General features: G+C 49.2%; 1 protein-coding gene across 20 annotated transcripts in view; it reads right to left on the bottom strand.

Annotated features, from left to right (window-relative positions):
- Positions 1-1007: 1007 nt before the first annotated feature.
- The window catches only part of LRP8 (LDL receptor related protein 8), a 77602-nt gene continuing 55030 nt past the window's right edge, over positions 1008-23579 (bottom strand). For 9 of the 20 annotated variants that reach the window (XM_059374805.1, XM_059374804.1, XM_059374800.1 and 6 more), the window contains 12 exons: positions 22869-23043; positions 20590-20817; positions 17746-17864; positions 17363-17502; positions 15830-15971; positions 14492-14644; positions 13138-13362; positions 11437-11505; positions 7902-8006; positions 7344-7516; positions 6194-6370; positions 1008-3906 (listed from right to left, as the gene is read on the bottom strand). In XM_059374805.1, the coding sequence (XP_059230788.1) occupies positions 3868-3906; positions 6194-6370; positions 7344-7516; positions 7902-8006; positions 11437-11505; positions 13138-13362; positions 14492-14644; positions 15830-15971; positions 17363-17502; positions 17746-17864; positions 20590-20817; positions 22869-23043 (1745 nt within the window). In that variant the 3' untranslated portion in view covers positions 1008-3867. Of the gene's footprint in view, positions 3907-6193; positions 6371-7343; positions 7517-7901; positions 8007-9183; positions 9464-11436; positions 11506-13137; positions 13363-14491; positions 14645-15829; positions 15972-17362; positions 17503-17745; positions 17865-20589; positions 20818-22868; positions 23044-23579 lie in introns of those variants that run through there. The other 11 variants (XM_059374807.1, XM_059374806.1, XM_059374799.1 and 8 more) reach the window with 4 other exon arrangements.

Genomic DNA, 23579 nt, shown 5'->3' on the forward strand with positions numbered 1-23579 from the left:
ATTGATGGGAAAGGAAGTTATTTATTCTGAATGTTTAATTGCTAACTCATTTATATTCTGTCAAACAGTCCAGCTGGAGTTAGGAAAAGGAGGGAGGCTCACATTCCTGTGCTCTCTCCCGACTCCTACTAGCATCTGACTAGACAGTGCTTGGGGTTCCCTCTGCAGACTACCCATCTCCAAAATTTCATTTTCTCTATGTTGAGAAAAATCTCAGAGGCTCTTGACAACACAGAGTGCTTCTGTGAAATTCCATTACCCTTATATTAAAAAAAAGATAAACTCAAACATATGAAACGCAGTCACTACTTCCCTTTGGCCACTGGAAAGCTGGAGGCTAAAGACTGTCGTGTCTGCAAAGTGCTGGCGATGCATCCTGATGAACCCTCCACGATGCACTCCGTGCCTCGTATGCAATAAATGACTAAGAAATGTTTGCATAATGGAGTCAGAAATTAAACAAAAGTATTCTATAAAGTGCTTACATTGAGCCTGTCTTTCCATTCAGCCTCATTTCTTGCTAAGTCCCCTTGAGCCTTTCGCTCATTACAATGAATTACATGCAGTTCCCTACAGTCCCCATGCTGTTTCATGCCTCTGTGTCCTCCACGGCCTGAAGCAGCCCGGACACCCCGACTGAAGTTTTTAAGACTTAGCATAAGGTCACTTCCACAATGCCTTTCTTGACCCCATTCCTCATCTCCATACATAGAAATGACCTCTCTCTCCTTTGTGCCTTAATAGTACTCTGAAAAGAATCTGTTCCTTTTTTGTTTCCGTGGGTCTTCCTCTACTGTTACTGTGAACTCTGTAAGGACAGTAAACACTTGAGTGCAGTGCCCGGCACTTAGCTGGTACCTGGCAAATGGTTTCAATGAATGGATATACCGCAACCGCAGAGAAAATTAGAAGGATCATAGTACTTATTGCCATAAATTTAATTCCGATCTCATCTTGAGATTAGACATTTCCTCAACCTATTTTATAAATAATCATGCCATCAAGAGTATATAAATAAAATTTTAGTTTTCTGTTTCTGGCAGGCTATTTCTACCAGCGTCTTCATAATTCCACTAGAAAGATAGGCCATTAGATAGGTAGCAGGTTTGGTACAATGCTCAGGCAGCCCAAAGTAGTCTCTTGGAGAAGGAAAGGGAGGAAAAGGTCTGGGACCAGTTTCTCTGAAACAGAGGGGAAAATAAATTTCTGATAAATCTTCTACCCTCCAGGCCTTATGTCTAGATTTCCTTCCAGCTCTACAGTCCAATGACTCTATGATCTGATATTGGCTGTAGATACATGAGAGCACAGAGGCAAAAGGCAACAGAAATGCAATTACACCTCAAAATGAGGTTCAGGAGCCTCCAAGACTAGAGAGGGAGGATGGACCTGACCTCCTCAGATTTCATCCTACGGACTACCATCCTACGGACACGTGAGGACTCTGCAATTTGTCTTCTGTAGCCGCTCCCAGAGCCGCCTCTTCCAAACTGCACTTGTAGCATATTCAGGAAACATGGACGTCTCTGAGAAAGCTGTGTTTCATCATCATTTTGAGATCTCAGGCTGAACCATCCTGACTCCATTTCTGTTTGTGTTTGTTTTGCTTTGTTTGTTTGTTTGTTTTTTCTGGGAAGGCCAAGATCTGATTCAAAGTTTAGAAACTACACATTAGTCACTGTTCTCATTTCCCCAGGAAATTCTATTTCTTTGGAGACAGGTCATAGAAAAAGTTGCCTGTTTTCTGTAAATCTCAATGACTTTTTTTTTTTTGTCATTTTTCTTCAGTCAAAAATAATTTTACTTTCCATTCTTGAAAGAATAGTAGTAAGTGAATAAGCTCCATAGGAGTTGGCCACCTGTTCTTAAAATTCTATTTGGTATTGGTCTCTAGGTCAGTTGCCTCTCAATGAGTGTTTCAGGACCACAACACATGCATATTGTGAGGAAATTGCTTGTTTACGCAGAGCATAGGGCCGAGGCTCCAGAACACAGTTGATTTTCTCAGAAGTGAGGAGCTCACGAGTGACGTGGAGAAAGGTTCTAGGAGCAGGGTATTAGAACTCCTGAATACCTGCCTGGGAATGCGAAGGGTATCAAGCTGGTGAGATATCCAAGCTTCACTGAGTTGGGGGCTGCTGCGGGGAGGGGTGTCAGAATTTGTTCAGTTTGTTCACATGTCTTGTCCCTGGCTGTCTGGTGGGAGGGAAGTGGCAGAACAGCAGAGTTAAGAAAAGCTCAGATCATGGATGAGAGAGCTGGCGGGGCCAGAGTTCCTTCTGGGACCATGTTTTCAATGGTAGATCCCACAAAGAGAAAAAAGCACTTCTCCCACCTCTCCCAACACCCAGGAAAAACAACGAAAAGTGTCCATAATGAAAAAAAATCTATACATATACCCAGAGTTTTTTTATTTACAAAGTAGTAAACCAAATCCCTGTGTGAACATATATATCCAATAGGCTATAACGTTGTGTATGCCATTTCCCTCTTGTAGGACTTCAAGTTTGGCCACTTTTTCTGACTTCTGCCTAAAGCTACTTTCCTCTATATGAACACATGATGGTAGCAAGCCTGTGTTGTTTCCCCCACTTACAGGAAATGGCAGAGAATAAGGGAAAGGGAGAAACAGAGATGTAACAGAACCCACTCCGCTGTCCTTATCCTCACCCACTGCATGTCTCAGAGGTTCAGTGCCTGAGCCAGTCTCTACAGGAAACTTGGGCTGTTCTAGAAATGCCTCCACTTAGCTCTCTATGAGTAAGGATGGCACTCTACCTGCGTCAGAGGAAACATACGAATTCAACCCAAGCATCCTGAAGGAAAAGGAAGTTACTTGAAATGTCAAACTTTAAAATAAGCAGTAGCCAAGGTTCGGGCATGTTCTCGCCTGAGCTCACGAGAACTGGCACCGTGTGACGTCTGTGCACTGGCCTCAGCCACAGAAGAGAAAGCCCAAGTGGGAGTCATGGCAGGCATGGGTGAACTGAAAGGCTTTGCCTGACTGACTGGGGTCCCAGGAGTTGCCAGAGGTGGGGAAGACCTGCCTCTTCCACCACGTGTTTACCAAACCATGGCATCCATTTTTTTGAGCCAAATTTCCAGAGGCTTCTCTGAAAACTACAGATGCCCCTCCGTGGACTGTTTTCCCATGTATTTCTCTGTATGGATTCGAACAGCCCCAGGCACGCCTTTTTCTACAGATCTGTCTCTCTCACACACATACACATAGGAATATCAATGCACGCGGAGTCTGCATGGTGGGCCAGTCATACCAAAAATAAATACTCTCATGTCTCTAAATTATTTATAGAACTAATCTTATTTCTGAAATATGTTAATAAATAATCTAAGTGGGGGAGGGAGTTGAAGTGTTTTCTTCTTTTTTTTACTTATGTTGATGGAAGCCACAAAGCATCATCATTCTATATACTTGAAAAAAAAAATCAACCCCAAACTCCAAAACCTAAAAAAGACCCCCAAACCAAACACCCTCTGTAAATATAGTTTTAAAATGATGAGTAAGCTACTGTACCATCAGCCCCATTTGGTTATGTACATCGTGTCAGTCACTCGGCAGTAGCCATTCCATGAAGTCCCCATGGGCAGTGCAACCGGTTAAAAAGTGTATAAAACATTATACATATAAAAACTCTCACATCCTTTGGATGTTTGCAGTTCATCATAACTTTGTGGTTACCTTTCCGCAACATAAATTAAAAAGAAATCACACACGCGCGGACACACACACACTCATTCACTCACACAGACCCATATACAGAAACCCCTTCATGCAGGCATACACCATCCAGAAAGTGTAGTGGATGGGACTGAATTCCATGAGGCACGAAGGGAGTGGTCCCATCCTCAGGGCAGTCCATCATCTTCAAGGCTTAATGCCACTCGCTGGGGAGACAGAGCAAAGACATCACCATTAGACCCACAGGAGCTGTTTACTGAGTCCCCACAAGACAGCAGACAGGCATCAGCCCACATAATCTTCACACTACCCCGGGAGACAGGTTTGTCGTATTTATTTTACAGATGAGGAAACGGAGACTCAATGAGCTTTAACAACATTTGTCCTGGATCACATAGCAAGTGGGTGAACTAACATTTGAACCCAGACCTGGGTGAATCTACAGCTGTCGCTTTCTCCAACATTCTTTACTGCCTCATGGTAAAGGAGTGCTGCAGAGGTCACAACTTTCTCAGTCCTTCCTTATAGGATTTTAAGTTTGTTCAACATCAGTGGGTTAGCTCTGGCCAATGTTTAATCCCAGGCCATTAGCTACTTGTCTCTAGCTTTTGAGTCACCAGTAGGCAGGCGATCTGCTGCACCCCTCGTAACTGATCATACAGAGTCGGAAGGCGGTACAGGTCAATTAAATTCAATCCCTCTTTTTCTCAAGCCTACTTTCTAGTCATTAGATGCTAGAATTCCCCTGTCACAAATGGCTGACTGTTAGTGGGCTGAGCCCATTAAGCCCTGAGCTGGTTTATTCCACTGGAAGAGCAGACAGTGGACTTAACCTCTTTCCTCTACTGACAAGAAATCTCTTTCTCTAACTATTCCAATGTTCCCCGATTCTCTTAGACTCAGAGTTCTATACAGACCACCCTTGAATCTGCAGACAGTGTCTCAGTTCCCTTCCTTTCCTTCTGAGTGTTTTCTCCTCCAGGCTACCTCTCTAGCTTTCCCCAACTGGGTCTGTCGTAATCCTGTCTTCCCACTCTTCCATTTCCTGAGTACACTCCTTTGGGCAGACCCATGTTTCAATATCTTTCTCCTAGCTAAGTGAACTGGGGTAACCACTTTACCTCTCTGAGCCTTGGTTTTACCATCTGTCACATGGGAGTAAGAATAGGACCTACCACAGAGAGTTGCTGAGAAACCAAATGAGATCATCTCCGTAGAGGGGGGGGGGGGCACAGTATTCTAGATCAGCCTGACCAGCATAATACAATAGAATCAGACTATCACTTCCCATCCATGGACAGCCTACAGACATTATCAAGTGACTCCACTGCCTTTCAAATCATCTTTGGGTTATTTGTGGTTTGGGTGAAGGCCATGGCCTTGCTCTACTAGCAAAGACACTTGAGACCCTCTTCTTTTGTCCAGGTGCCCTCCCACTCTCTCCAAGACCAATCTCTACACCAAAGGCAGGGACGGTGGAGTGATCTGAGAAAAGGACAAGGGGGGACAACAGGCTGTCGAGGAATCTGATTCTCAGAACTCCCAGGCTATTTACCCCATGATGTAAGTGGAAAGAGCACAGACTTTTTGTGTGCATACAGACTGGAATTTTTGTCCTGGTTCTGCTACTTCTTCGTTGTGACCCTAGGCAAATTATTCAAATTCTCTAGTCTCAGTTTCCTCATCTGCAAAATGGGGTTAATCATCTCAACTCTATCAAGTTACTGTAAAGACTATACGAGGAAATGTACATAAAACACTGAGTCGTGTCTGACACACAGGAGGTTCTCACTAAATGTCGATTTCCTCCCTCTCCTGCTCTATTTCCCTGCAGCTGACAGGAGCTTACTCCTTGGGCCTAGATGCCTCAGGAATAGCCTCTCCAGAGGGGTTACTGGCCCCTTGGGATACAACGCCGCATGACACCTGTAGAGTGCTTTCTAACTCACAAAAGCTCTCTCACCTACGCTGTCCCGCCTGAACGCTATGAATTCAGGAGGCGGATAGAATGGGGGTTATCATTCTTATTTTACACATAGAAGTGAGCAGAGAGAAGTGACTAAGACCACAAGGCTATGGAGCAGTGAAACTGGGAGCCACCTCTGTAAGCTGAGCTCCACCCTTCTTCCACTGGGCAACCCCCCACCCCCGCCAGGCTGTAAAACCTGGTCAAGCCCCTTCTTCCGTGATTGGCCAAGGTTAAGTCTCAAGGCCCTCTGCCAGCCCTCCTCACCTGCTCCACTTCATGTCCCCTGCTTCCCCTTCGTGAATAGTGCTTCAGCAGCAAGGCAGTCTGCTCTGCCCCATACTCGATCATTTCTTCCACGCGCCATTTCCTCGGTCTACACCAAGCTCATCTTTCCTCTTTGCCCCAACACCCAGCTTACAATGGGCAGCCTTCCAGGACCAGAATGCCGTCTAGGATTGGCTGCACCTGCCTAGGCTCATGCCCTCACTCACCAGCCCCTCAGACTCAAAGTGGCACTGCCCTACCTTGCACTTGACGACAGGCAGCTCGGAAAGAGAGTTCTTCGGGAGTTGGTGCAGCTGTGACCTTGGTTCCCCCGGCAAGACAAAAAGCTCCTTGAGGGCAGGGGCTGGGTCTTCCAGTTCTCTGGTCTCCCCAAGACAGGGCTCTGCCCACAGTGGGTGATCAAAGCTGCTGATTGCCTGACAGGGGGATGGACTGGATGACCTATGAGGTCACACTCAGCCCCCTGACTCTGCTATAGACCCATGACATCTGCTCCCCCAACAGGCCAGGCCCTATTGTGCCCCTCAGCCTTGGCACGTGCTTCTTTCTGGAATGCCATTTCCCTCCTCTTGCCGAAAAACTGCTATGAACCTTTCAAGGCTACAGTTCATCTATCACAGCCTCTGTGAGACATTCCCTGCCTGGCTTCCCAAATAGAATTCACAGCTCCATGGATGGTCCCACAGCGTCTGTTCAGCTAATATCACCGGGAGCCAGCTAGGCAGACCTAGGCCCCAGGGAAACCAATGAATCGAACGAGCCCGCCCTCAAGGAGTTCATAGTCTAGTGGGGAGACCAATGAGCAAAAAGACAAGTTGACTACAGTGTGACAGGTGCTGGGACGGAGAGAGGCTGTGGAAGAACAGAGAAACTGGGGAAAGCTTCCTGGAAGAGACTCCTGAGCTCCACCAAGGCACTCCACGCACAGCTGTACAACAGCAAATGACTCTCCCCCCAACCAGCTCCTCAGAAGTGGGAACCTTCCTTCCCACCTTGTGAACACAGCGTATCTGGGACTGTGCTTGGCTCGTGTGCGATGAATGCATGTGAACTGCATGGCCACAGTTACCCTTCCAGGCCGAAGGTTCTGAAAACTTACTCAGTAGAAACAAAGACATTGGCTTCTTTACTCTAGGAATAGCCTCTAGCTGTGTGTGTGTGTGGGGGGTCCCTGATCCATTTCCACCCCAACCACCTGCCCTAGAGTGTCTGTGTCCCCAGGGCCTAGGATAGTGCCTGGCACACTTGAATAATTTGGGAAGGAGGGAAGGAGGAAGGAAGAGAGGAAGGAAGAAAGGGAGGGAAAAAAAAGGAAGGGAGGGAGGGAGGGAGGAGGAAGGAAGGAAAGGTGGAAGGAAAGAAGGAATTCTCCAAACAAGGGATACTTACTGCAGGATAGACATGGCCAATCTGAGCAGTTCTCCCTATGTGGAGCTCATCTTCGTCCTCCTCTTCCGTTGTTTTCCTGTACACTGGGTTGTCAAAATTCATGCTTTTGGTGTTCTTCCGCTTCCAGTTTCTCCAGATCAGGTAGCCACTCATGCACAGCAGGGCTATTACCGCTGGAGAAAGGGACACAGCATGCTGAACTTCCAGGAGGCTCGAGTCCATTGTTCAGATGTCAGTGCATTTCACGCCCCCTCTCCAACTTTCCTGCCCCTGGTTCCTCAGGTGGTTCTGTGTGTCCTTTTTCTGCTGCTTGGAAGCCCTTCTCCTATCTCTTCCTTGGACCAGTCTGTTGCTCCCTCCTGTGTGTTCCCAGCCTGCGGTCCTGTCCTTTATATGTGTGTAGCCCCAACTAGACTGAGCTCTTTGTGGGCACAGACTGTGTCTTCACCTCTCTGTCCAGCTCAGTAACATGTACGGAGTGAATGACTGAATTTCCTCACCACACCTTTGTCCTAACGCTGCTGCCACCTTTTAATTCTCTGAGAAAACCGTTCTTACCCCAAATGGAGGGTGGATGGCGGGGTGGGGTGTTTCTTTCCAAAGCAGGGGCTCTGCAAGGAGAGGCGCATCTCTGGAAGGGGACACAGGAGGGAGACCCTGGCTCTAAGGGGCAACCAATGAACGTATTAATGAATAAAGAAGTAAGTTCTCTAACACAGTCGGGCAAAAATGGGGCCTGAGGCTTCATGAGATAGTAGGTGGTCACTGTGAGCTTTCAAGTGAAGGCTACTGACAGATATCCAGGCTGCTTGAGAGGGAGTGTTTTACTTTGGTAGGACTGTGATCATCAATACTCATTAAAGATGGGGACAAGGCCAGGACAACCGTCACCACCATTTTATGGTTCCAGAGACCTAGCTCTGCTGTGAGACCAGAGCAGGAATGGAAGAAGACACACAGGGGAGTGCGAGGAACCAAAGTGTTAATATCATCAGTTCTGTATGTTAAAGAAAAATCTGAAAAAAGCAGATTAAAAACTATTCGAAATAACTTCAGTTCATCAAGAATTAATGTAAAAAAATCAATAGCTTTCTTATCAATGAGCAATAACCAATTAGAAAATGGAACATTCATACCAGCCCAATGGAAAACTACAAAATACCTTGATAACCTAACAAGAAATGCTCAAGTCCTATTTGATCTATACAATTTTACAGAAGGATATAAAAGAAGACTCAAAAAAACTGGGAGATGTGTCATGTTCCTGGATGGGAAGCTTCAGTATTATAAAAATGTGACTTCTCCCCACATCAACTTATGTATCCGAAGCATAAGATTCCATCATGAAAAAAAAAAAAAAAAAAGATTCCATCATGATTTGGGGCACCTGGGTGGCTCAGTGGGTTAAACCCTCTGCCTTTAGCTCAGGTCATGATCCCAGGGTCCTGGGATCAAGCCCCGCACTGGGCTCTCTGCTCAGCAGTGAGCCTGCTTCCCTTCCTCTCTCTCTGCCTACTTGTGATCCCTGTCTACCAAAATAAATAAATAAATAAACTAAAACAAAATAAAAGAAAGAGAAATCCTCTTTTTAAAAGATTCCATCATGATTTTTAAAGAATTACGATGATTTTAAAGTTTATCTAGAAGAGAAGTTGAACAAAATCTAATATTGCAAGCACAATAATGCCCTACTAGGTATTAAAATCTAGTGTGAAGTTGTTCTTGCCATATAAAGGAATGGACAGGTAACCGGTGAAGGACAATGAACAGCCCAGAAGAAGATCAAAGTATGGATAGGCATGTAGTTTATTTTTTTAAATTTTTTTATTATTTTTTTTTAAAGATTTTTTTTTATTTTTTTAATTTGTTTGACAGACAGAGGTCACAAGCAGGCAGAGAGGCAGGCAGAGAGAGAGGAAGGGAAGCAGGCTTCGCTGCGGAGCAGAGAGCCCGATGCGGGACTCGATCCCAGGACCCTGGGATCATGACCTGAACTGAAGGCAGAGGCTTTAACCCACTGAGCCACCCAGGTGCCCCAGGCATGTAGTTTATAATACAGACGACAATTCAAGTCAGAGGGATGGATTATTCAATAATGGTCTTGGGAAAATGAAAAAGGCCTGTAGAAAAAAAAAATAATTAAATCTCTCACAGCATACTCTAAATAAATTCCAAATGGATTTCTGTCTAAATATAAAATAATGTTTAGTAGAAAAATATATGTGAAGATATTTTAACAATTTACATTGAGACAGACCTTCCTAAGGAAAACACGAAACCCAGAAATCCTAACACGAAAGAGGAAAAGATCGGACACTTCAAATTTTCAAATTTGTGTGTAGCAAAAAACCACAAACATTTAAAAATCAAGTGGGAGTAAGGAAGAGAATATCTGTAATGTATATTACAAAGGTTTAATATTCCTTATGCATAAATATTTCTACAAATAAGAATAAGATCAAGAACCAAGAGAAAATCAAGACAAGACTGGGAGTGAGCAATGCATTAGGAGGCAATGTAATTGGCCATCAAGCATATGAAATGATACTCTATCTCATAGGGAAATGCCAGGGAAAGAATACTCATCTTTCACCCCTCAGAAGAGCAGAAATTTAAAAAATATTAATTACATTGGAGTGGATTCTATCAGGGAAACAGACTACACACGCCCTTCCTTCTATCGAGTAGAGGATGGCAGGAAAGGGCTTGGTTTCTCTTTTACTAAACAATGATCAGAGTATTTTCCATTCACTCTACTCAAACTCAGCCTGCCATAGTCTCCCCATCATCTTTATGGTTAAAGCCTTACAAGGCCAATTCAGAGGGCCCCTTCTCCGGAAGGATCATTCCCTCTCCTCTGCAGGGCCCCACGTAGCTGTATGTATGTAGTATGTGGTAACACCTCTCTTGCATCACATTTTAGGACCAAGTCTGAGTAAAGACTGAAAGCTCTTAAAAAGTCTTTTTTATCTTTCTCTTCCCTGGACCCTTGGCATCCAGCACAGTCCCTTGCACGGTGTAGGAGTTTTGAAAACATTCACTCATTAGCTCACCACTACACTGGGGATTTCCAGGATAAATGGGCAAAGTGCTGGTCCCTGAGGTGCCCGTGGGCAAGCAAGGGGGATCAGCCTATGAATGGGCAGTCACCCCACCAAGAGATGAGACTAGAACAAGACAGCATATTCAGGATACCGTGCGAACCGCGGGGTAGGAGAGACTAAATCAGCCTCCGTGGTTCTCCGAGAGGTTGAACTCAGTGTTATATTTTGGCCATATTGGACTTCTGGTCCCAAGCCCACCCCCACCTTGCCCTCCCATGCTTGTTCCCCTTCCTGGCTTTGCTTCATGCTGTTTCCACTGCTTGGACAGCTCTGGATTCTTCTTCATTGGGCTGACTCGGCGTGAGTCATTTCCTATCATTTCCACTCGGAAACCTTCCCTGCTCACTTCCCTTCTCTTCCGATTCCAAGTTAAGTACTTCCTTGGCACTTCCCCAGACCGCCCATGGCTTAGACTTCCCATGTCATGGTCAAATTATCTGCTATGTGGGTCTCTCCGACAATACTAAACTTTCTGAGGACAGGAACCATGTCTTCTTCATTTTTAATCACCTTCTCTCCGCTTATCACAGAGTCTGGTACATCGCAGCCAAACCGAAAGGAAGCAAGATAGCATGATTTCCTAAAGTCACGGCAAGCAGCGCTCCTCATTAATTCAACAAATATTTTATATCCTACCATGTGGCAGCCACTGCGAGGAGCTGGGGAGAGTGGCAAACAAGAGAGGCCCCAGCCCTGTGTCCGTGGAGCCAAAAGTTTGCCTTCAGGCAGGTGAAGGGTGAACGCTGGGGTACAGTGAGGCATTAGGACAGCTGCCGGGGGCCAGGTCCTGAAGGGTCTTACGTGCCAAGCTAAGATACCAAATGATCACACTGGGAAGTGGGCTGGAAATCTCCTGGGGCAGAAAAGTTCTCTGAGCCACAGTCTCCTCAATGCGACAGGTCAGTGTGCTCAGGGCTAAGGCTAGTGCTTTTCCCCAGAGCCTGAGCACGGTTGCTCTGGTCTCCCTGGAGACTTGGGGCCACACTCACCCATGGGCACGAGTATCCCAATGACCGCAGCGGTGACGGTTGAGTCCATCTTGCTGCCTTCATTCCCATCTGCAAAACACAAACGTGCCTAACGATGCTCCATCGCCGTGAGCCCAAGTCCTTGCTTGCCTCAAGCTGTAAGAACTGCCAGCTGCTTCTTGCTCTCATTCCATAGTAAGGCGCCTGACTAATGCCTAACAATTCAGTCTCTCCAGTTCCTATCAAAACTCCCCCGACGTGAGCACAACAACGGTTATCTTCATTTCACACATGGGAAAACACAGTCTTACTGGCATTCTGCGGGTTCACAGAGAAGCTGCAGAGCTGGTATCCAAACCCAGGATGTGTGCCCCATGTCCCTTGGCCATCCCACAGGACCACAGTGATAGGAAGCTGGGTGGTGGTGGTGGGGTGCTTGGCAGAGTGAACACTTAGGTCTCTACGTTGTTGACTAAGGCAACTGCCTTTTCCAGCCCGTACCTATTGCTTTGTCTCTGTTGCTTGGGTGGTCTCTCTGTCCGTCTGCACTATCAGCTTATTTTCAATAAGTAATTAAAATGGGAGGCACTATAAGTAGTGGAACCAACAGCACAGGCTTCTGGGGTCAGACATCCTGGGTTCAAATCCCAGCTCTCCTATTCCCTACCTGTGTGGGCCAGTTACCTACCTCCAAGGGTCACTGTGACGGTTAAGTGAGGTAATTTAGGCAGAGCGCTCACTACGCCCGGTGCCTGGCACAGCCTTGCAGGCTTCAGAGTGAGGCACTGCTGGGGAAGTCTGTGGCCGCAGTGCCCTCACTGCGCATGAGCACACCCTGAGCAGCAGGAGGCGGGTGCAGAGACCTGGATCAGAGGCTCTGCCCCGCTGGAGAGGGCCTGGAACTCACTGAGCTAAACCTCCAAAAGTCGGGGTGAGCGGTCAGCTCTGCAAAGCCAGCTTCTGCCGGCAAGATGGGCCCGATGAGAAAGGTGCTACCGGGCTGCTTGGTTTCTGGGCCACATATGGGAAGATGTTTTAAAGATGGTTTATCTTCTTAAGTGAACTTGCCCTGGCAGGTGACTTAATTAAAAAGGTATTTGCTGGCTCATGAGACAGAACATTTCTAGCCATGACAAGTATTGCTTCCGATGATTTCATAAGTGCTGAACTTAATTATTTTCATGCCAGGGTTTGGAAAGAGGCACAAGCAGACCATAGTGATGGGTGTTACTGGCTGGGGAACAGGCTAAGAGAGCTAAGAAAAGAGACCAGAGCTTCTGAGGTTTCCAGATCAGAGGGACACTCCCTCATCCCTGCGTCAGTAGTGAACCCAGGCCCATGCCCAGCAGCAGCAGAAGCTGTGCGCACGAGCCGTTTCTGTTTACATCACCTCCTTTGTCTCTCTAGGCAAGCTTGTGAAGCCGGTGAGGGAAGGGCAGTTATCAGTCCCACTTTGTAGGTGAAGAAACTGAGGCTCAGAGATAGGAAGTGGCTTCCCACAAGACCCTCTACAAGTCAGGGGCACCTCAGACTCCTAAATCATAGGTGGGCACTTCTACCAGCTCCCTCAGAGAGATCCGAGATTCTGCTCTGGTGTGATCTCTTCTTCCACATATCTCCCCCCCGCAAACCCTCTCAGCCCTCCCCAGCACCTCCCCACCCGCCCAGGCTTCCCGAAGGCCCCTCCCCTGTCACCAAAGAATGCAGAGCTCATTTCCTTACAGTGCTGGGAGTGGTTGCTGGTCGCAGGGCTTGGGGCAGATGGCTTGATGCTGGGAGCCCTGGGGACGCCAACTGAGCTTGGGACCACAGCTGCCAGGCTTGGTGTCTCTGTGCTGTGGTTCTGGTACGTGAGGCTGTGGACAGTGGTCCCAGGGGCTCTCGTGTTTTCCGCTGGTGTCCTCGCTGTGGTAGGAGCTAACGTCGTAGTTGAGGTAGATTGAGGTGCTGGAGGGGAAATGCCACGGAGTCACTTGCACAGAGAATTCTCTTGCTAAAGGCCTAACTCACTGCCTCTATAAATTATACTTATGAAGTCATTCTCAAGGCTCAGCTCAAATGCCACTTCCAGGAAGCCTTCCCTAAACCTCCTGAATGGGCTCTGACCTTTCCTCTAGCTGAATCCCAAGTACTTTGTGTTTAAACCGCACATTGATTTGATTAAGACAAGTCATTAAAACAAGGCTATAGAATTAGGTGTGGGCAAGACCACTGTAAAAGACTGGGGGGGGGGATACATAAATCTAGAAGAATTTTGCATGCATATTGTTATACTACTAAATTTAAATTCTCACTCTACTTTAAAGAACTGGACCTGGAAATCATAATTCATAAATCTGATGTAGCAGATCTGTGCTTACGCCAAAGGCCTTGGCCCTGTATCAACACTGGACAATGAATAGAGGCTTACACGGCCCAAGTATTAACTATTAGTCCTAATCATATCACAGAAGGGCTTCTGTGTCATGTGTCCAGTTCTAGGTAAGGAATGGGCAAGCTCACAGTCACCTGCATAGAAATAGGAACTGAAGCCATAGGGAAAAGGATTCTTAATTTCAGGTCTTCAAGGGCCTCCAGAAAGCCCCTGAAACTGAGTTTAAAATGTTGTCTGTATGGGGCACCTGGGTGGCTCAGTGGGTTAAGCCTCTGCCTTTGGCTCAGGTCATGATCCCAGGGTCCTGGGATCAAGCCCCACATCGGGCTCTCTGCTCAGCAGGGAGTCTGCTTCCTCCTCTCTCTCTCTTGCCTGCCTCTCTGCCAACTGTGATCTCTATCTGGCAAATAAATAAATAAATAAAATCTTTAAAAAATTTAAAAAAAAAAAAATAAATAAATAAATAAAATAAAATGTTGTCTGTAAATGTGCATTTTTTCTTGGAAGTGAGAAGAGAAAGCCTTGGAAGGACCCTGTGGGACACCAGCATTCAAGGATGGTAAAGAAGGCAACACGCAGCCAGAAAAGACAGACAGAAACCGGGAGCATATGGCGTCCCGGAAGCCAAGGGAGGAGTTTAGCAGGAGGGGATCTCACTTTGCTGGGGGCCTGCCCCCCCCACCACCCCGTAGGTCTGCTTACCTCGGTAGCACCTCTTCATGTCTGGGCCCAGCCACATTGTGTCAGGACAGGCACACGTGTACTTGGGAGAGGGGCTGGAGATCTGAGGAGCAGGAAGGCACAGGTACTCACAGCCGCCATTGGGCTGGGCACTCAGCTCGCAGGCATCTGCAGCTAATGGCACAGAGAGAGAGAGGGAGAGAGAGAGAGTTGGAGCAAAGACAAGACATGCCAAGTCCTCCCTTCTTCCAAGGATGAGGCCCTTCCCAGTCGGCTTGCTCCAAAAGCTTTCTCTCCTACTCTTTTTGGGCATATCCCAGCCTTGGACCTGGTGTTCCTCCCCTCACCCCCCACTTCCCTTCAATCTTGACGACAATGTGAGAGGTGGGTGCATGGCCCGGAATGACAGGTACCAGACGTCTGGGCTCACTGACAAACTGGTACAAGTTACAGTTCTAGTAATTTTACAGTTGGAATTTAAACTGAGGTCTGTTGGATTCCAAAGTCCATGTTTCTCCCTCTATGCCATGTGCCATGTCTCTTTCTTATTTAAACTTTCAGGTCTAGAATCAGGCACCATGCTCATCCCCTCTTTCCCCTGTACCTTCCACTGTCACCCTGGTGGCCACAGCTGAGTTACAGGTAGCCTGATCACTATATCCTAGCAAGAGAGCCCGGGAGCCCGATGAGCAGGATTCTTGGCTTCTGGTCCCAATGAGCTGGATTGCTCCATGGCCCGGGGATATATTAGCTTATATAGCGGCAAAATGGGTACACATCATAAATGAGAGGCGATGTGCTCCCTCCCGGCAGAAGCAGTTCTTGGAATCAGACAGACCTGAGTTTGGGTTTTAGTTCTGTTGTTTTACCTTTCTGAGCCCCAGCTTTCTAAATGAGAAAAGTAACACCCACTTCTTGTAGGCACACATGGAACTTTATATTATAGAGTTTTTTTTTTTTTTTTTTTTTAAAGATTTTATTTATTTATTTGACAGAGAGAGATTACAAGTAGGCAGAGAGGCAGGCAGAGAGAGAGGAGGAAGCAGGCTCCCCGCTGAGCAGAGAGCCCGATGCGGGACTCGATCCCAGGACCCTGAGATCATGACCTGAGCCGAAGGCAGAGGCTTAACCCACTGAGCCACCCAGGCGCCCCTATATTATAGTTTTTATACCCAGCCTTATTTCACCAAGAGCTGAAGGAAATGAGGTAAAATGTGTGACAGCAAAGCATACTCCCAACGAGAGTGGCTGTCTCCACGTGTCCTGGGAATGCTGGGACATGGCGTTAGGGGAACCACACAGCCCAACTAGTGCAGGGAGAGGGTGTGGGCAGGGGCTGTGGGGCCAGGCAAGGCTCACCTCTTGGCTGCTTCAGCTCATGGAAGATGACAATATCATGTGGGTTATTGAGGTTCTCAGCGAGGACAGAGATTTCCAGACCATTGAGCCGATTTGCACTGAAAATTGCCTCATTCTCCAGGTCTGTCCAGAACACCTTGTCCTGTGGGGGTACAGATGCACAGGATGGGAGGCCTAGGGCCTAAACCCGTGACCTTAGTCTCAGGGCTTGGCCCAAACCATCATCACAAAAACTGCCCTGACCTCTCCCCTGAGCTTTCCTGCCCACAGATTCACAGGGGGCCCGGGGGATAGGCTCTCAGCCACTAATCTGTGGCACATACTCTTGTTCCCCTCTATCATGGAGGATTATTTGTTGGATCTGTGCTTTGGCCTGAAGACTGTTCATTCATGCTGAGCTAGGCCTGCTTCCTGGAGCCGAGGAGAAGCCCAAGGTCTGGTCTCAATGGCTTCTACACCTACCGGGGCCTGGGACCAAGATTGGAGGGGACTATTCCCTGGTATGTCCTCCTACAGCTTCCTGGTACACATGGATCTGTATGCATCCAACATTCTGTCCACATAAGCCTACAGGTGCACCTGCAGGCAAGTCCACAACAACAGGTGCAACCATGCATCTCCATGCACAGATCTGGACACCTACCCACAAAAGCACACTTGGACCAGAACAGACACTTGGCCAAGTCTTGGTGTAAGTACTTACATATTCACAAGCACCAGCACATACCAGAAAAGCACGCTTGTAAATGGCTGGATTTCTGGAGACACACGCATACACTTTACACTATTTGTGTGTGCAACGCTACACACACGCACAAGCACCTACATGTGTCTGCACACACCTGTCTTTCCAAGCGGGCGCTGGACTTGGAGGTGGGGTTCTGCCCAGAATTTCAGAGCAGTGCTGAGTGATGTCACTCCAAGCAAATATGGCCCAATAGCCACCACAGACCACGGTCCCCTTGCTTTCCCTCCCCTTGGGGGCAAAGATCGATATGGTAAGACCTGGGTTGGTTCTGGATTACTCATTCCCCAAGAAGAAAGGTTGTTAGGGCCGAATACAGGCACAGGATGGGTGGGACGCTCCACCCTCCGGGGAGCTTCGTGAGGACTGAGTTAACATCTGATTCACTTCAATGACCCCAGGGTCCAGCAAAGGTCAGCCAAAGTGTGCTGAGCTGAATAGCATCTCTCAGGCTATTTCGAATAGCAGAGTCTAAGGAAATGTATATTTCTTCTTCCCTCCCTCCCTTTATTGTGTACCTTCTGTATAGGGGTACAGTGCCAGGCGCTGAGGGCACAGAAAGGGAACACACGTGGTCTAGTAACCTCCCTGTGACAAGTGCTCTGAGAGGGGTCTTGGGGAGGAAGCACAGGACAGTAGGCTGCGAGGCCTCTGTGTGCGCACAAGTCAGCTGGCTTCCCTCTTCCTTTGTTTCTGTTTGGACACGTCTCAGAGAGCCATCCTATTTGAAAAGCCTTTTCTAGGCTTTAGCGTCCTGCTAGGGACATGTCTCCCCTCCCGGAGCTCACCTCAAATACAGCTATTCCGAAAGGGTGGCTGAGGAAGTCGGGGGAGGAAATCAGCATCTTCCTGTTGCCTCCGTTGAGGTCAATGCTGGAGAGCTGGTGAAGCTTGGAGTCCACCCAGTACAAGCGCTGGTTCAGCAAATCTGGGGACAGGGGATCAGGTCTTGAATTTGGGATCCCAACCAGGGTCTCAGCTCCTCTGTGCCTACTTCCCCTACCCACATTTCTAGGCCAGGCCTCCCATGGAGGCGAGCCTGGGGCAACCATCCAGAAATACAGGCACGGGTACTCTCTGGGGGATATAAACACAAGACCCGTGGGGCTCCAGATGGTAGTCAGCACTGGGTAGTGGAACAGGGCCCCAATCCAGGGAAGGCAGGCCTCACCCAGGGTGATTCCATTGGGCCATTCAATGTTGTCTGATACCAGTGTTTGCCGGTCCACACCATTGAGCCCAGACTTCTCGATCTTGGCCTGGTATCCCCAGTCAGACCAATACATGAACCTAAAAGAGAGAAGAACTCAATTGGAATTTTAGTCAGGGGATGGGGTTGGGGTGGTGTGGGTCAGAGGGCTCAATGAGCCACTGAATATTATGTTTGGTGGGGGCTGGGAAGGCCTCTGAAATCCATTGGAACCATCGAATCTTAAGAGTTAGCAGTTGCATTAGTTTCCCCTCATCTGAGAGCCCTGGGAAGATTGCGTTCCCCAAGAGTCCCCCCAGCTTCAGCCAACCAGCCTCAGAGCCCCTCTCTGCCACTCTGGCAGCTCTAACCGGAGTCCCGGAGGCCAGAGCAGGAAAGGCCCTCATCAACCCTCTCTTACTTTCCTGGTCTGCAAAGGGAAAAGTAGACGGCTTCCCCAGGGTCACACAGCAGGAACTCAGCCTGGGGTTTCCCTCGCTTCATTCTTGAACATTAATGAGTACCTACTGTGTGCCAGGCAATGAACTGAGAGGTTTTGCCTCACGTACTTATAAACACAGCCATCACTGCCCCTCTAACCCCATCCCTCTAGAGCAGGCAAAGGAACTCTCAGAAGCAGAAATAAATCATCACTCTCTGGTTTTTAAACTTTACAGTGGCTTCTCCTATTGCCCTTAAAACAAAATCCCAAATCCTTCCCACGGCTGACAGAGCTCTGCCTGCTCAGGCCTCTCTCCCACCACCACCCCAACCCTTCCCAATCCCACGGGGCTGCAGGCACCAAGCTTTGTTAGTTGAGAGCCTCAGGCCTCCACCCGTCCCCCGGCTCCTTCTCAGCGTGAATATCTTTGCTGTACAGAATCATTCTCTGTAATAGGGCCACCCTGTTATTACCTCTGAAAGCACTAGTTCTTGCCTTCCTGGCACTTAAAAAATGGTTATTTCTTTGGGCATCTGGGTGGTGAGGTGTATTTTCCTATCTATTTCCCCCACTAGTCTGTAAGGTCCCCTGAGGGCAGGCTTGTCCATCTTGCCCCTCGTTGTGTACCTGTAGGTTGCTCATGTGGGACCCGGAACAGGCTCTTCTTTAGTATTTGTTGGACAAAGAAATGTGTCCGTCCCAGCCCCACCAGAGCCCCTGGAGAGTATAATTATTAGTCCTGGTTTATAAATGAGCACACTGTGGTTCACAGTGGTTGACTTCCCTCAATTCACGCTTTTAATAAGCGGCGGAGCCAGCATTGTACTTTATATAAAACACAAGCCCAACTCTAAAGCCTGAAGGTTTCCTTCTCCCCAAAACCGCCTCTGCTGGAATCTGGTGTCAGGCCAAGGCTGCCTTGGCCTGGGGGCCCCCTTCAGCTGGGGGGCTGAGTGATTCTGTTAGTGGCTTTGGAGTCACTCTCTACCCATCCCCATTCTGCTCTGTACCCAAAAATCTGACCCGTGTGCGAACCACATCAGTGGGCTTGGCTCTCTAGTCTTCTGGCTTCCTGCTGCATTCAGTGACATGTCGGAGCAGGAGGACGAGAGACTGAGCTCAGGGTATTTGTTCCAGATTCCTCTCTTCAAAGTTGCCCCTGGCTGGCTACTGCTCTGAAGGTGGCTACTGCTCTTTCCTTCCCAGCCCGAGTACCCAACCCTGCTCTTGCCCCTCGGGCCTAGTGCTGCTAAGGGCACAGTGTTAGGAACAGTGCATCAGATCTCACCCACTCCTCTGTAAAGAGACCCCTTGTTAAGCCCTCCCCAAGTCATCTGGATTCAGGTGTGCGGCGGGTTTCCTGCCGGGACTCGGGCCCATCCACACTGGACTGGAGCTGGGCTGGGTGTCACTACACACAGGGAGCAGGGCTGAAGTGGGGATTAAGTGAGATGACTCATCATTGGTCAGGTGCCTGGTTGTTCCTAAGCGTGCCCAGTAAAGCACAGTGGTCAGTCCCTGCCCAAGGCCTCACACGTTCTGTCAGGGGCCAGTGTGGCCCCCAGCCACCCTCACTGGAAGAAGAGGGTTTTTTTATCCTTGTTTACAATTAAGAAAACAGTAACAGGAAGAAGCTAGTGATCCTGGGAAACTTAATATGGCTACTGCTGCTGAGAAACCATGCCTTCCTGGGACATCCCTATTGGGGAAGGGAGGGAAGAGTCTTGCTCTGTTCAGAATCACTACCCCCAAAATGGAAGTGTGGCCACAGCCAGGGCAGCCTGGGTGGTTAGGGGCCCAGAGGCTGTGCACCCAGGGGTGCACCAGACCTAGTCAGTGGTCTCAGTCCTCGTTATCTTGCTGGCTGTCCTGTAGGGCAGGGAGTAGATGCGTCTGATGTAACTCCAGAGGCCCATGGAGAAAGTCAAAGTTGGGCAGATTTGGGGATATGAGAAAAAAAATAAAATCCTAAACACTCTCTAATGGGCAGAGCTGCCTTGAAATGAAATGGCCCCTGTGGGAAATAATGAGCTTTCTGTCTCTGGGAGTGTGGGAGCTGCCACCAGCAGCATGCAGCAACCTGAGGAAAGACTTCCTGCCCCAGAAGCTTCCACGAGGGCCATCCTTAGAGCCCAACTATGCTCTGCGATGCACTGATTCTGGGATATGAGTTAGTGGCAAAGTAAGGAGAACCCTGATGACCACTGCCCAGAGAACCCTTGGTCAGGGGTTAATAGTCTGAGGGCCCCACACAGACTTTCTTCCCTTGGGCTGTCTGAGTGGCCCATGGCCTTCCAAAGTCCCCAAGATAACTCTTAATGATAGACACAGGAGGACCGAGTGCCTCCTCAGGGAAAATGGGAAGTTTGGGTGGGGATACTCACCCTCTCAGGGGGTCGACCGCGATGGCCCGGGGTTCGCTGAGGTCCTGGCTGAAGAGAGTGCAGCGGCGGCCACCATCAATTGTGGCCACAGAGATGGTCTTGTTGCCTGAGTCAGTCCAGTAGATGTGCTTGTGGACCCAGTCCACTGCCAGGCCCTCTGGAGAGTGCAGCTGCTCGTCAATGAGGACCTCCTGCTCTGCCGGGTCACTGGCCTTGTCCATGTAGGCGCTAGGGACAACCAGAGCTGGTCATGGGGCAGGGGTTCCACCCAGGGGTCCATCTGGTGCTGCCCGGGCACCCCTCCCCTCTCTCTTTCCCCTCTAGACCATGGCAGTGGATTTTAGAGGAACTTGGCTAGTTTCTATTCTTCCCATTTCCTAGGCTACCAGGAGCAAGTATACAGGCTTGAGTCAGCCATAGTCCCTGGCCTGGAGGAGCTCAGTTTAGTGGGGGACAGGAATTTCTAGCCAGGTAATCACAGTACAACGTGATTATGGAAAGCATCAGGGACTCTAGCAGTCAAGAAGTCAAGAAACGGAGACTCCATTATCTTGGAGAACTGGAGAAGGCTCTGTAGTTGAGTCCTGAAAGATTAGCTCACCAGGAGCACAAGGAACAGAAAGCACAAGGAATGGTATGTGCGGGCACCCAGAGCTGTGTGTTCTGGAACAGCGAGGCATTCGATGGGGGTAGAGCTGAGCATGCGGGACACAGACTGGAAGTGAGTGTAGGCAGGGCCCTGCAGGCCAGGCCAGGCAGTCGGGATTTTATTCAGGAGGGAGTAACTGAGCAGGTGAGAGGTAGGTCAGGGTCAGATAGGCATGTTGGGTCACTGTGGCGTTGATGCATGGAAGGGGAGGGGAGGAAGGCAGGGAGGCCAGCTAGGGGGCCACTACCGCAGCTGGGTGAGAGGCGAAGAGAATCTGCAGAAAGGCTGTGTCAGTGAGAATGAAGAGAAGGGGCTGAGAACACAGCAGACACGCAGGCGGCAACGCTACCAGGACTCTGTCTCCCAAATGCTGTTTTTCCCTAATGCTCTCTCCTCCCCCACGTCTTCCCTCTGGCTGATTAGATCCACAGTGCCCACTGCCACCCATAACTCTGATTCTCCCATCCTGACCACTCTCTGAAGCTCCAGACTGTAAAGCCGACTAGCACCCCTGGGATGTTCCATGGACCTTGAACTCAACACATCTCAAACTGCCCCCCATTCCTTTCCCCTCAGCCAGCCAGAATGGCCAACACCCCACCCCACCCACTGCTCCCATATCAGAAAATGGCAGGCTTCTGAGCCAGAAATCCGAACCTCCCAGAATGCACCTCCTTCAGCCCCATACCCAGTCTGTCATCAAATCCTGCTTCTTCCAGGCATACCTGTGGGGCAGACATGGCCCTAGCTGCTTCTGTGTGTGAGTCTAAACTGAGTATGTGTCTGTGCGTTCGGGGTGTGGTACGTATCTAGCTGTCTGTGAACAGCACTTGGTATATCTTCATCCATCCATCCATCCATCCACCCATCCACCCCATTGTTCTTTCAACAGTCTACCCTGGGCCTGGTCATTGGCAGTCCTGCCACACACATCTCAGGACAAAGAAAGGTTATGACGTCCAAAAAGGGGCCCGGACACACAGGGAGACAGGCTTGTGGGATTTGAGAAAGACCTACCAGAGGACCTCCTGGTGTGTGTGAGGGGCCTTCTGGAGAGTGGAAGTCCACTGACTATGGCGTTGGACAAAGGAAAGGGCTGGGCTGGGGGTAGTGCCATCCAGGAAGAGTTCCCTGACACCCCAGATTGGGTAAGGGGCCCCCTCTGTACTTTCCTCTTGGGAGCAGTGTAATAGACATCACTGTGTTATGAGTGCTGTCCTCCAGGCAGGACCAGGTCTCAGTCATGTTGGACTGAGTTATCCACAAGATCTGACCCACAGACAGGTAAGCTGCCTTACAGTCTTCACAGAGGCTGGAGTGTCATACCTCCTGGTCTGGTGGACTGGTTCTCAGGTCTGGTGCTGCCCCCCAGACCACCAGAGGTCAGTCAAAGCCCAGGGGTGTGGGCTCAGAGGGGCTCTCCCCACAGACCTATCTGCCTGGCCAGCCCCGGGGAAGGAGATGGTCTGGGAGTTCCATATCCGTTGTGACCCTGTGTTTCTGCCCAAGTCCCTATCTGTCCCCAGCGGATTCTGGAGGCGGAGTGGGTAAAGAGGTCCCCCTTCCTCTCCGCCTGTCAGGCCCCCCACCCCTGCCCCAGCCTGGCTGTGGAACACCTGCCTCCACTCACCTGTAGATCTTGCGGTAGGAGAGGTCACACCAGAAGATACGATTGGTGGCCACTTCGACATCCAGCGCCACGACATTCTTGAGCATGGGGATGAGGCGGGAGTAGTCCCGCTTCACCAGGTCTATCCTCCGCACTTCGTGCCGGTTCGTGAAGATCAGCGATGGGCTTCTGCCAGCTGCGGTGCAGGAAGGGTGAGAGAAATGGTCAGTGCAAGGGGTGGGGTGGGGGGGGTCGGTGTATGGGGAGGCTTAAGGTGCAAGGTGCCCTGTGTAACGGAAGATCTATATTCTTTGTATTAGACATAAACTCGCCCCAAATCTTTTACGACTCCCCATTTCCTCCTTAGGCTTACACCTTCTGGGATGTGACCCTAAGCCCCATCTAGCCTCATCACTCATCACCAACACACCTTGACCCCAGCCACCAGACCAGTATGATGACCAGGCAGAGCCTGGCTGCCTCGGGCCTTTGCTCAAGTGGTCCCCTCTGCCTAGAACGCATGGCTCCCCAGCTCCCCTGCTTAGGGCCCCACTGCAATAGCTCACAACAGGGCAATGTGAGCATCAGGTGTTTTAGGAAGGGGACTGAGGTTGGAGTGTGAGGATGAACATCAGAACTAGGGTGAGGTTTAAAAGAGGAGATGCAGTATGAGACTCCTCTCCCTGAAGACTCAGACTTTAGTTTACGCAGAACGTGTTTGGGGACATGACT

Source organism: Mustela nigripes, chromosome 14 (genome assembly GCF_022355385.1).
Source record: "Mustela nigripes isolate SB6536 chromosome 14, MUSNIG.SB6536, whole genome shotgun sequence".
Lineage (NCBI taxonomy): Eukaryota > Metazoa > Chordata > Mammalia > Carnivora > Mustelidae > Mustela > Mustela nigripes.